Raw genomic sequence first — 13,809 nt, 5'->3', positions numbered from 1 at the left:
ATTTCCTTTTTTGATTTATTTCCATTTAATTTAAGCAACGTCTATTTCTCAATATTTATATTTTTGGAAAGCAACAAAATGAATGATCTATTACCTACACTTGATATTGAATCTGCAGCAGCAATTGATCACCATCATATGAACAATGTAGAATCAATCGCGCCAGCGAACGCATCAACCTTGCAGCCATCAAGAAGTCTCGACGCCATTCATACACAAATTACTCCCGACAAAACTGTATTAAGAAGTGACACATTTTTGAAAGAAGAACATGCTAATTCATCTATCGATAACAAAGAATTACTTTCTAAATTATTTTCTAAAACATTTGGTAGGTATATCGAGCTTTGCTACGTATATTTGGTGGATATCATTCTCTAAACTTTGCACGAAATACCACAATTATACGCAATTGAATCATCACCCTAAATCAATGACTCACGCAGAGTGCATCGGGGATAACGGGCCAACCGAATATCATTCATTACTTTTATTACCTATCAAACAAAATTCCATTTCACAACCAACATGTTATAGCATTGTGGAAAATCATGTTGCAAACTCAAAGTCCTTTTCCTTCAAATCTAGTAGAGGTTTTTGTGGAAACGTATTGAGTTTTCCTGTCTCTCATGAAGGACATTACACTGCAAAGAGCTTTATATCCAAGCTTATTGAAAAAAAGCAAAGCAAAAAGCTGAAACAACAGATGGATGCAATTTTTCAGAAATTCTATGACGATCATAAAATTATGGAACAAGAACCTGCCGTGAATTTAGTGGATGTATCTGATTGTGCTGCATTTCAAGATCGTTACGCTCTCTCGTCAAGTGCTCTGCTATGCTCTATTGCAAAGTGTTTTGAACTGTATGCAGACAGATACATTTTGGCCTATGCAGATGAAATTGGAAGAGTGGAACAAGTGGAAGATGATGAAACCCTCCTGAACTTGCAACAACGATTTATGGAGGATGCAGACAAGTCAGCGAAGATGGAACGAATGAAAGCAATAGCTTCAACCAATGGTAGAGTTCATTTACACAAAGTTCACATTCACTCAGAAGTGTACGTAGAAATACCTCCCTCGTTTCAATACAAAAGCGACATGGAATCAGCAAAATCAGATAGCTCACACGCAACGAATGCTTCTTCACCCAAATTGAACAAGAAGGAAACGAAATCTCAGCTACTACTCATCATCAACGGCTATTACTCGATATTTTCATCTAAATTCCAAGTTAGTACTCCAGATGGAGTGATTATTGGAACAGTGTCTTCGAGCTTCTCTTTCCACATGAACAGATTAACAATTTACGTAAAAAACAAGATACTGAAAACGAAATACATCATTTCAAACAAGAATACAGACGTGTCAAGAGCATTTCACATTATAAAGAAAGGAAGAAGGTTCAAAAATGGGCGCAGAAAAGCCAAATACACCTGCACTTCTTGCATTGTCAAACAATCAAGTGGATTTATGAATGAGTTGGTTGCACCGTTAGACAATGTCGTGATTGACTTTCCAGAAAATTGTGATCCTCTCGATCAAGCACTTTTATTTGCAGCTGCCTTGCTTATTGAATACAAGATGTAGCAGCAGTAGGGGAGATGGATCAACGCTGCACTAGATGAAAAATTGTTTTCTTCGACAAGTTCACAACGTTACAGCTCGAAAATATTTTGGAAGAATAAAATTTTATTGAAGCCTTACGACATCAAATGTTTAGAGGAGCAAAGCAACCAAGAGAGAAACCAACAACAAAGCCAAAGAAACAGTGAACCTAGCACCAGTACTCATAGCTTGGATGGTAGCATCAGCCAAGTCACCATCATCTCTGGTTTGAGTATGTTGCAAGTTCATGGTGTTGTAATTGAATTCGTAGAACTTGTTGTTAGCAGTTGGAGAAGCAATACCAAGAGTGTTGGACTTTGGATAATTGAAGAAACCAGAACCTGGAACAGCAGCAGTAGTATAAGTTTCAATAGCAGAGAATGAGCTATCAGTTGGAACCTTAACATCAGCAGGACCGATAAAGTAAGCATTACCCTTATAGATGGTTGGAACAACAGTTCCGAGGTTATCAGTACACCACTTGTTAGTTCTGCAAGAGTTTGGTTGAGACACTCCGTCCATTCTGATAGTCTTCCAAGAGTTGGAGTCCCAAACAGCCAATCCAGAAACAAAACCAACAGAGCTTCCTGTAGATGGGCCGTAAACAACAACCTTTCCATTGTAAACAAAGACCTTGGATCCGGAAGCATCAACACCACCGTTCATTGGATACCAAGTATCAGTGGAGACTTCATAACGAGCAACATTCTTGACGACGTACTTTCCGACACGAACCAAATTGGATCCGATCACATACAAGTATCTTCCATCGTAATCCATATCGGTGAAGGTAACAGTGGAATCAAAGAGACCTTCAGGACGAGACCAAGTAGCCTTTTCAATGTTGTAGATGGCCAAACCATTGCACAAAATAGAACCAGCTCTATTGAAAGAACCCAAAACGAACAAGTATCTATTGTCGTTGGAACGAATGATCTTCTTGACTTCACCTGGTGCAGCCTTATCAAAGTTTTCATAGGTGTAATCAACTTGGAGCAAACCACCAGCCAATGCGGACAAGGTACCATCACGAGCACGGGAAACAATCGAGTTATAGACCACATTGTTGATGGATCTGAAATAACCACCAATATAAACAATACCATTTCCATGAGAGTTCTCAATAGCATTGATGACGGAAGCCTTAGTACTTGGGAAGATGGTATCAACGTTACCACTCACAGCCTTATCATCAGCAACGAATTTGTCTTGAGCTGGATCGTAGAGACCAAAGTGTGGAGCCCAAGTTCTGTAATAGACCACTGATGCAGGTGGATTAGAGGAAACAACACAAGTCACTCCGGATTCAGCAGATGAGTACAACAAGGTAGCAGTGTTCAATCTGTAACCACCTCCGTATGGAACAACATATTTGGATGAAGTCTCATCATAGGCCAACAACTCTCCCATCAATTGGAATCTGTAAGCAACAGCGTTATCATCGGACCAAGTATCTCTTGAACCATAGACTTGATAAATGTTATCAGTGTTCAAAGCCAAAACCAACTTCTTGATATTGAAATCATAATACATGGCAGTGACATATTGAGCAATAGAGCTGTTATCAGCAGCAACTCTTGTCAAGGCACCAGACAAACGAGTAGTACCCAAAGAAACAGAGGTAGCAGGAGAGTCCAATTTGAATTGTTGAACGTTTTGAGAAGCAACAGCACTGTCATAAACATTGTTACCAACAGTCAAAGTGTAGTACAAGGAGTCGGAACCCAAAGTCCATTGAGCAACAAAATTGAAAGCACTAGCATAGGATGGAGGAACACTCAAAGTTCTAATGTTTTGGAAATCACTGTTCGAATCATACTTGTAGAAACTGGTTGCTCTAGAAGTGGTATCAACACCCTTGGCATACAAGGTTCCGGTTGGTTGATGAACCAAAAAGTCAGCAAAAGCAACAGTGTTACCAACGGAAGCTGGAGTGAAGGTTCTCCAAGTGTTGCCATCATAGGCAATGAAGGAGTGGCTACCCAAAACTGTTCCTTGATAACAAACCAAATTACCGTTACCCAAAGCATACAAATTAGTGACGCAAGAGCTCAAAGTATTGGTCAAGGCATAGTTAGAAGTGTGTTCAGTGTAGGTAGTCAAAGCTCCTTGAGTCAATGAGCTAATACTGAAGGAGATGACTCTGATTCCAGAAGTAGAAGTCAAAGTGGTACCACCAACTCTTGAGATGGAACCAGCAACGTACAACTTCTTGTGATCAAATGAAAGGAAGACTTGACTGATAGATCCTTGGATCACAGTACTCTTGGTGGACAAGAGGGCAGGTGAGACTGTGGTGGTAGAACCAACATAGATCAAATGATTGCCTCCGTTGGTCATGATAAAGATCACTTCACCAGTCTTCAATTGAACCTTGTAACTGGCAGTTCCAATATGATAGACTTCACCCCATCTCAATTCAGCCCAATCAGAGAGGGTTGAGTTATAACAAGCAAATGTTGAAGGAGACTTCTTTTCCAATCTCTTGAAAGCACCACCAATTGCAAATGGTTGAGTGCTAGTATCGAATGGATTGGCAGCCATGACCAAGGTAGCAGTGGCCACCATGATCATGAAGAGTGTCAAGGTGACGGCTCTCATTCTCAATGTGTGTGAAATTAGTGTTGTTGTTTTTTTTCGAGAAGACCAATTGAACTTGGAGCGAGTGGGTGTTAAAAACCAAAATTTGGCTCTTCACACACGCTGTGTGACAGCTGTTGTAAAGATGCACTGTGAGATGCATGTGTGAAATTTGCGTGTTGGCGTGTGAACAAGAGTTGAACAATTTTGATTGCGAGTATCATGTTCAGGAACAAAATCGTAACCGTCATCCAATGTCCATGACTTCGAAAGGACCTTGCGATGTCTGACGCTAGACGCAAAAACAGACGCAACGTTAAATTTCCATCAAAGACAACGAGGGCGTCAAAATTTTGATTGGAGCTTTGGCATGACCTGTTGTAAAGTGTGAAAGAGCAACCTAGAAAGAACCCCAAAAGAAAGTTATTGGGGTTACGTAATTCAAAATATGGCGATTACGAGTGCAGGCTTCAGAAATTGCTAAACGTGGATTTCGATCTACAGTAGTTGGAAGCAGGCTCGATCAATTATTTTGATCTTCAGTTCGTTGACTTTGCCACCACTTCACAATTGTGTGTTCATGCTGATCATCAATTCATTTGGTCCGCATCACCCAATTTAAAACAGTCGAGAACTTTTCGCAAGCCCTTTACCATGTAACGACGGAAAATCAAAAATTGGATAATGAGAGGATGCAATGAACCGTAAGTACAAAAACAAGTTTAAGGTGTTTCCCAAGGACCCTTAAACATTGGTGACTTCAAAATTATGAAATATTGACCAATTTTCCTCGCACTGATGTTCACATCGTCATGGCTGTTCAACAACAATCATAATGGCCAATGATGTCCTTTCAAGTCAACAGTCATTTGCCTTTGCCGATTTGTCGCACACAAAAAAATTTCTCACCTCTGTTGTCGCCTTCTCAATCGATCCGTACTGAACTAATTTTCATTCAACAATTACCACACACACCATCAACATGTCCACCGTAAACAAGAAATTAGCCATGTTCGAAAAGTTGGAAGCCAATGCCCAACGCGAGGAACATATTCTCAACGGAGGACTTGCTGCTGGAAGTTCTTCTCCATCCTCCTCTCCGTCTTTATCAAATAAGCCAAAATCATCCAACAACAACAACAACAAGACGAAAAACAAGACTTCTACTCCGCCACCTTTCAACAAGAATGTCACATCAAGCTCTTCAAAAACCTCTTCATCATCACCAACATCCTTGTCAAAAACCCAATCCTCCAAATCATCTCCCAATTTAACTCGTTCTGCTACTGTCATGGATTCATCATTAAAACAATCACCTAAACCAAGACCTTTGGTATCTACCTCGAGTGTAAATAATTCGAGTCCTCGACCTTTAGGAAATGGTTCATCATCTCCTCCACCTATTCCACAGCATACTTCTTCAACAAAAGCCATGAACAAGTCCAATTCTGCAACGACCACTCCTCCTCCTCCAACAACAACAACAACTCCAAATGTCACACAGACAAAGACAGAAGTGAAAGAAAATTATTTTGATTCCATTACTCAAAACGTACCAAAGAGTGAAATCAAAATTTCGTCACCTAAAGGAATGACTCATGTGGCACATAGTACCACTAAAGATCCAACAGCTGCATTCAAGCATCAACGATCTGCAAGTGAAATTTCATTGAAAAAACGAAATGCTGTGAATTTTGAATCGACCACCACAAGTTCAAACAATAATGCATCGTCTTCTTCCTCAAATTCTTCCAATTCAACAATGACCTCAAATTCAGACATAAATTCATCCTCTTCAACACTCAATGCCACTCTTTCACTGGTGACCAACAAATTCACAAGTGCCATGGGAGTATTAACAGAAAAAGTGAAAAACACATTCACCAATAATAATGAAACAATTGCATCGAATGCCGTGTCACCCTCCTCCTCATCATCCTTAGGGTCATCTTCTTCAAGTCTCTCATTGACAGGAAAGAAAAAGAAAGTCACTCCCAAACCAAAACCAAAAGCATTACCTCCAAAACCTTCCAATGTGGTTCGTATTGCTGCAACTCCGACCATTAGTGTGATTATTCCAGAAAATGAAGCATCTGAACATGACAAGGAATTGGAAGTGAAAAGAATGGATTTGGAAAAAAGAAAGACCATGATGAATCACAAAATTATGGAAGAAGAAAAGAGAAAATTGAGAGAAATGAAAGAATCTGTCCTTCGTGAACAAGAAATTAAGAGAAAAGAACTTGAAGAAAATTTAAAGAAAGAGGAAAAGAAAAAACTTGAAGAGTTGGAATCGAAACTTGTTTCTTTCACAGAGCAACAAAAAGAAGATCAAATTCGCAAATTAAAATCAGAAGAAGCAAAGAAGAGAGAGAAAATGATGAGTGACATTGATAAAGATGCTAAAAGACGTCTCATGGAAATTGATAATGAAATTGTGAAAGAAAAAGAGCAACGTCTCAAACAAATCAATGAAGAAATTAAAAAAGAAGAAGAACAAGCGCGTCGAGAAATTGAAAACAAATACAAGGAAGAAGAATTGAAAAAGAAGAAGGAATTGCAAGCTCGTATCGAACGTGAGGAAAAGGAAATGCTTTCACGTATTCAGAAACGTCTTCAAGAAGAAGAGGAACGTAAACTTCAAGAGCTCAACATGAAGCTTAAAGAAGAGGAGAGACAGCGACTCGAGAAAATTCAATCCAATTTGAAAGAAATTGAAAGCATGAAACGACAATCTGTCATGTATAAGGAAGCTACACAATTGAAACGAAAATCTGTGTCGTCACGTCTCGTTCAAGAAGAAGAAGAAAAACTCAAGAAATTAGCCGAACAAATGAAGCAAGAAGAAATGAAACGAATTGAAGAATTGGAAAAGAAGATGAAACAAGAAGAACACGAAAGAAAGTTACGTCTCAAACGAGAATTGGAAAAGATGGAAGAAGAACAACGTCAGTTATTGATTCAACAACTCGAAGAAGAAAAACGAAAACTTCAAGAAAAATTACAGAAAGAAGCTGAAAAAGAAGCTGAAGAGCATCGAAAGAAGTTGTTACAACAACAACAACAACAGCAACAACCATCAACCATTCCTTCTATTCCTTCACAAACAACACAATTATTAACAAATGCTTCTCAAGTACCTCCTCCACCTCCTCAGAGTTCCATGATTCCTCCACCTCCTCCAGTCTTGAACAACACTCCTAAAATTGAAATACATATTGAAATGCCAGAAATGCCAAGTGGTCGAGGTGATTTATTGGAATCCATTCGAAAAGGTACGAATTTAAAGAAAGTGAATCCTGAAGATATTAACAAACCAAAGGCATCGAGCGGTGGAGATGCAATTTCAAACATGTTGAAAAAGGCACTCGATCAAAAACGAGTCTATTTGGCAGATGAAAGTGAAGAAGAAGATTCTGATGATGAGGATTTTGATGATGGATGGGATTCGGAAGATGAAGCTATGAAATTAATTGAATCGAAAAAGAAAGCTTTGAATAATTCAGATTTTGATTAGTAAGAATGGTTATGAAACCAAACAACAACAATACACTGTTGTATTCGTTCGTCTAGCTGTGTAGTATTTGAAAATTATGATTACCTTATTTGTACCTCAGGAATTTGTAACTAATCATTTGTTGTAACAGAAAAAAATTGACTTGTATCAAATTATTTGGCGACTAGCCGGCTTTCCAAGTTCTTCTTTGTATCATCGAGTGGAGGAGTGGAAAACACATTATCAACTTGATCGCCATGATCGGAATGTTATCATCTTTATGGATTAATTTATTCGGAGATCAAGCCTCTCACCATCATCATTCCCATCAACAATCGGAATGGTGGTGGGCTATTGTATTTAGAAAATTGAAAGAACAATTCATAGAATTACAACAATTAATATTTGGAAATGTACCTTCGGAATGGAGTTTTATATTACTCATTTTGATGCTCCTTTGGATTTTAAAAGTGTTAATCACTCATCTCTTGGCAAAATATATCATTCCATATGTGAGCAGTACCAATGTGGAAGCCTACGATTCCACACTTGAAAAAGAAGCAGCACAATTAGAAAAAAAACACATTCCCAAAGCTGGTAAACGATGTGTGATTGTTGGTGGCTCGGTCTCTGGTCTTTTATCGGCCACAGTTGCATCTGTACATTTTGATCACGTCTATATTATTGAGAAAAAAGAAATGATTGCTGGTCATACCATGGTTGCACATGGTCATCAGACGCACATCTTGTTGATGAGATGCATACAATTATTGGATTGTTTGTTGTCAACAAGTGAAAAAAGTTTTATGGAAAGTGTCGTCGAGTTGGGAGCATTTGAGCTTAGTATTGATATGGCTGACTACAGAACCAATGGTATTCCAAGAGTACCTTTGAATTTTGTTAACTTTCCAAACATGATCATGATGTCACGAACCTTTATGGAGAACTATTTGAGGGCACACGTGAAAAAGTTGAGCAACGTCACCATAATGGAGAATACACAAGTCGAAGATATAGTTTGGGAGAGATATCATGAAGAGCATAGCTCAGATTGCCACACAATGTCTAAGAATCGTGAACAACCAGACCTTATCTCATCCAATCGTTCTCCTAATTCTGATGGAATGAACACTACATCCTCAGTACATAACAAAATACATCCATTAAGACCCAAATACTATAAGGGAAATATTGTTCATAGGGCTGTTGGTGTAAAAATTACCGAACCCTCTGGCAAAGAGAGTGTTATTGATGCTAATTTGGTCATTGATTGCTCAGGCGTCTACACAAAATCACCTGATTGGATTTCGGCAGAACTCTCTGAAATAGAGAAGAAGGTAAAGCCGTTTCAAAAAACAAAAGCCAAGTCACAAATTACAAACGTGATGGCAATATTTAGGATTAAGCCTGAAATGCTTTCGGAGGGATTCTACAAGCGAGATATTGATGGCAAGCCGCAATGGCTTTGTGTATTTACAAATGAATTCCCAAAACCTGGTAGAGTCATGATTTATCGCATTGAAAATGGACTGGCAATGTTTATCATAAGCAAATTGGGAACGTTTGAAAATGCACAAAAATTACGATCTAAAGAGTCTGCTCTACAATTTATCAAGACAGAAATTCCCAGTGCATACAATCATTGTCAAAACTGTTTTGATGCATTTGTTGACGGTGGTGACAGACCTGTCATGGATTGGAGTGTGTATCGACGTGACTACATCTCATTCAACCATTGGGAAAAGTTGCCTTCTTTATGTTCTCGTCGAGGAAAGAAAGCAATCATTGAGGGTTTTCTTGCATTGGGAGACAGTGTGGCCTCTCTCAACCCCTATTATGGAAGAGGAATTGCACTTGTTGCTGAGTCTTGCTTGGCACTTCATGAATCACTCAAAGAAGCTCGAATGACAAAGAAAAAGAGTCGACAAAAACATGAATATCCAGAAGCATACACTTTCAACTTTAATTTCAGTAGAAGGCTTCAATTATCCTTTTACCACTTGTATGCATACATTTGGTTTGTAGATTACATGTCAGATCTAGTTTTATATCCTCAGAAAGTGACTAACTGGTTCATGAGAAAGATTGTCAAACCTATTCTGAGTTACTTGTTCTTCAAATCCATTGAAGCATGTGAAACAGATCAATTCGTCTTTTTAACCATGATACGATTTCAGAACATGCTTCTCAGCTGGAAAACCTTATTTTTTGATTGGAGGTTTTTGTGGCACATCTTTTTCCCCTCATCTCAGCCACAACCCAACCGTGTGCAGTTATTGGGAGACTAAACACGCTCGAGATTCAATGTTCGCACTAATGTGAACTTTTACACAAAAAATGACGATATCTTGGGATCTCACGAAGCGGTGTTGCTCAACCGTGACGTCAACAACCTGGTTGCTACTACTGCTCTGCTGTAGTCTCGCACAGTCAACAACATTAGCTTCCTTACAGATACCGTTTCCTTCCGACATGGGCACATGGTCAGCGCCTCCAAATTCCTCTTCGATGCCTCTCATTCTCTACATATCATCTCCCGAAAGTAGTAATAATCAAACTCGGTTTTCACAGAATTGCACCATTCTCGAGCCATGCCCAACAATTTCAGATGCCTTTGCAAGATTGGATTTTCTACGCAATCATCATGAGATAGAACCGCATTCGGAAGCAACTTTCAAGTTAATGAATGGAGGAAATTATTCGTCATCATGTGAAATGTACAGTTACTCACGACAATATCATTCACACATTAGGCTGGAACCAATGGAAAACACATCTGAAATATTCTTTGATTGCGGAGGAAGAAGCCTCTTTTCGTTTTTTGTAGTGGTGAAAATGACTGTCAATTCTGTGACCATTAGAAATGCTAATTTAGCATATGCTGTGACTATTTCAGATGCCACATTTTACAATTGCAAACTTCATGACATTAATTATTCGGTAAATTCGCAAGTGGATCTCATACAAAGCTTGACATTCAACAAGACACGAATTTACAAGATGAATCTATTGGGAATTTTTAATCTTATTGTGGACCATTCACATATCATAGATGCTACGATTTATTCTTCAACTACTTATCCTGGTAACCCAGGGGCCAATATTACCATCTCTCACTCACTGTTACAGAACGTGCTGTATTATTCATGGACAGACGCTGAAGGAGTCGACTACAATGAATTGTTTGTCATGAAAAACACCGTATCTGAAAGCAGCTCATTCGCAATCAAACGATTCAAGTCCGTACAGCTTAAATCAGTTCAGTTTAAAGATAATAGTTACATGTTTCAATACTTTTCCCTCGAGTCATCCATGATGGCATGTCATTCTACTGGATCCTTCAACATGCAATTTGAAGGCATTGACCAGTTAGTAATTGAAGATAGCACGTTTTATAACTCTAATCCTGACACTAGTCCTTATGAAGCATTGATGAAAATCACTAATGGCTACACGGCGTTCATGTCATCTTGTCGTTTTGAAAACATTTCACAACGGGCAATAGTGGCCAAAGGAGTTGCTTTCTTTACAGCCGAGTTTGTGGACTTTAAAAACATTGATGGCGGAGCAATATTTGTGGACACGAGCACATTGACCGAGTCGAGCACAAACATAGGGCCTAGCTCGTTTACGAATATCAGCCACTTGCACGGAAATGGGGCAGGAATTTGTGCCTTGTCTGGAGACTTTGTAAAAATTCAGGCTACTTGTTCGTTTAACACAGCTCTAAATGGAGCTGGAGTTTATGTTGAGGCGAATACGCCTGTTGTAGACACAAGTTGTGTCAATAACCATGCTATTCAAAGCGGAGGATGTGCTTATATTAAGCCATTACAAATATTGGAAAGTGGGGAGGGTTCAGGCATTTTGGCTTCGAATAACACTGCTTTACGGGGTGGAGCACTATTTTATGAAAGCCCTGCAGAAAATTATTCCACGATTGCCTTCTTGCGTTGTTATGATAATTTTGCATCATATTCAGGTATGTATATGCTTCCATTTCAGATTCACCTTTTTTTATTTCTTTGATGTAGGTGGATGTATTTACAGTACAAAATCAATGGATTTTTTGCCTTACTCTGTGGAAGAGTCAGGAAATGGGGCTCTTTCCTACGGACAATTTCTGGGAGGACCTCTGTATGATATTGCATACACATTCGAAATTAGATATGACGAGGAACATGTTGTAATGTTTACATCCAAGGACTTGTTAACATTGAACATTTATCCTGGTCAAAGAATACCTTCAATGAACATCTCAATTGACACAATGAATCAATATGGACAATATGACAGAGTGAATGTATTACAATTTCCAATTGCAGTAGTAGTTCACAACTCGAGCGATGCCAGCACTAACATTGGAAATGTGCAGACATCTAATTTTGTAATTCGTGATTTTTCAATCTCTATTTTTTCTCCAACCATTACTGTAATTGCAGCTCAACTTTTGATAGAAAAGAATTATCCGTTGGATTTTACAATTAATGTGAAAGGTTGCCCATTTGGAACACGACTAATATTTTTAGACTCTTATGGTTACACGTGTGCTACCATCCATCTTGAAATTTTAATTCCCATTGTTGCAACCTCTGGAGCAGCCTTAATTGTCACAAGTGTTTTCCTTTTGTATGTCTTGATCAAGTGTTTGAGATATTTCTATAGAAAAATGAAAATTTTGAAACAAAAAGAAAGTGCAGAGAAGTATTTGGAAGCTCGAATCATTGACAAGCAAGTTATTTTCTCCAACGATGAGAGCACTCCTTTAGTGATTAACGATTCACTGGATACAAAACGAGACAATTCAAGAACTTCCTCGTCATCTCTAGTATATTCATCATCTTCATTGCGACCAGAAATTATCAAAATTGAGGAGATTGAAATTGTTAAAAAGATTGGTGAAGGTTTGTGGAGTTTTTTCATTGGTTTATTATAATTTTTATGTTGCTCAAAATTCATGTGAAAATGATGTACAAAATTATTGTTATTAGGTACAAATGGAACAGTTTATCATGCGAAATGGAAAGACAACGATGTTGCTTTGAAAACTATCAAATTTGACGACGTTGCTGATCAAGAGGAGTTTGAAAGAGAAATAGCATTGTTAAGCTCCGTTCAACATCCTTCAATTGTCAAAATGAAGGGTCTAACAGTATCTGGCTCGAAAACCTTCATGGTTCAAGAATATTATCCAAAAGGTAGTCTGGATAAAATCATTTATAATTGTAAGATTGGAAACGAAGTTCTCACGCTTCACACCAAACTGAAAACTCTCATTGGAGTAGCCAAGGGAATGGCCTATCTTCATTCGTTAACTCCACCTATTATTCACAGAGATTTAAAGCCTGGAAACATTTTACTTGACTCGAGTTACGAGGGTCATATTTGTGATTTTGGTCTTTGTCGAGTCATGGGTCACAGTTATACTGCAACCAAAAATATTGGGACGATCTTTTACATGGCCAACGTAAGTAGCAACTTTATCATGTGATACCAACCATTGCAAATCATTGTCAATTTATCTGAATTGTCACAATTGCTGACAACGCTGTGCGTCACTTCACACTGGTCTTTTGATGAATACGTTTTTTCCATTATTATTAGGAAATCATCAATGACAGTCCGGGTTATAACACCAAAGTAGATGTTTTTTCTTTTGGAATCATTATGTGGGAATTATTCTTTGAGGAAAATCCTTATTTAAATGACAAATCATTGAAAATTCACAAATTCCATACCAACAATCCATTCTCCAACAAAACTAGTGGAAGTGATGAAAATGGAGTGAACATTCTTTTCAAAGTCATGAATGGTATGAGGCCAATCATTCCCTTCACATCCAATCGAGTCATGTCTGAATTCACAAATTCTTCTCAACATGATTTGTCAACATCATTCAAAACTGAAGCAGAAGTTTGGATCCAGGAATATATTCAACCTCAAAATTCACATCTCTCACTTGCTACCTTAATGGACATTTGTAATGAATATATTAATTTAATGAAACAGTGTTGGAATGAAAATCCATCAGTGAGACCAACCTTTGTACAAATTGTGAACATTTTGGAAACACTTTCACAACATTGTTCAAAGGAACGTGAGGACCAACAATGAACACTTTTAG

General features: G+C 38.3%; 5 protein-coding genes across 5 annotated transcripts; 4 read left to right on the top strand and 1 right to left on the bottom strand.

Moving 5' to 3' along the window:
- Window positions 1-78: 78 nt before the first annotated feature.
- C9374_014640 (uncharacterized protein) lies at window positions 79-1,591 on the top strand (the record flags this gene model as incomplete). Its single annotated transcript, XM_044690650.1, has 2 exons — window positions 79-331; window positions 447-1,591. The coding sequence occupies 2 exons, from the start codon at window positions 79-81 to the stop codon at window positions 1,589-1,591; spliced, it is 1,398 nt and encodes a 465-aa protein (XP_044553232.1).
- A 129-nt stretch (window positions 1,592-1,720) lies between these two features.
- On the bottom strand, window positions 1,721-4,177 carry C9374_014639 (uncharacterized protein; the record flags this gene model as incomplete). Its single annotated transcript, XM_044690649.1, has 1 exon — window positions 1,721-4,177. One exon carries the CDS (start codon window positions 4,175-4,177, stop codon window positions 1,721-1,723), a length of 2,457 nt encoding a protein of 818 aa, XP_044553231.1.
- Window positions 4,178-5,171: 994 nt separating this feature from the next.
- Window positions 5,172-7,706, top strand: C9374_014638 (uncharacterized protein; the record flags this gene model as incomplete). Its single annotated transcript, XM_044690648.1, has 1 exon — window positions 5,172-7,706. One exon carries the CDS (start codon window positions 5,172-5,174, stop codon window positions 7,704-7,706), a length of 2,535 nt encoding a protein of 844 aa, XP_044553230.1.
- A 245-nt stretch (window positions 7,707-7,951) lies between these two features.
- On the top strand, window positions 7,952-9,973 carry C9374_014637 (uncharacterized protein; the record flags this gene model as incomplete). The annotated part of the gene is made up of 1 exon (XM_044690646.1): window positions 7,952-9,973. The coding sequence occupies one exon, from the start codon at window positions 7,952-7,954 to the stop codon at window positions 9,971-9,973; it is 2,022 nt and encodes a 673-aa protein (XP_044553229.1).
- A 184-nt stretch (window positions 9,974-10,157) lies between these two features.
- Window positions 10,158-13,799, top strand: C9374_014636 (uncharacterized protein; the record flags this gene model as incomplete). Its single annotated transcript, XM_044690645.1, has 4 exons — window positions 10,158-11,667; window positions 11,720-12,589; window positions 12,677-13,152; window positions 13,290-13,799. The coding sequence occupies 4 exons, from the start codon at window positions 10,158-10,160 to the stop codon at window positions 13,797-13,799; spliced, it is 3,366 nt and encodes a 1,121-aa protein (XP_044553228.1).
- Between the last annotated feature and the right edge of the window lie 10 nt (window positions 13,800-13,809).

This window comes from Naegleria lovaniensis (assembly GCF_003324165.1).
Source record: "Naegleria lovaniensis strain ATCC 30569 chromosome Unknown tig008, whole genome shotgun sequence".
In the NCBI taxonomy this organism is placed as follows: Eukaryota; Heterolobosea; class Eutetramitea; order Acrasida; family Naegleriidae; genus Naegleria; species Naegleria lovaniensis.
The sequence above is the reverse complement of the archived record's forward strand: the minus strand, read 5'-3'. Positions and strand labels throughout refer to the sequence as shown.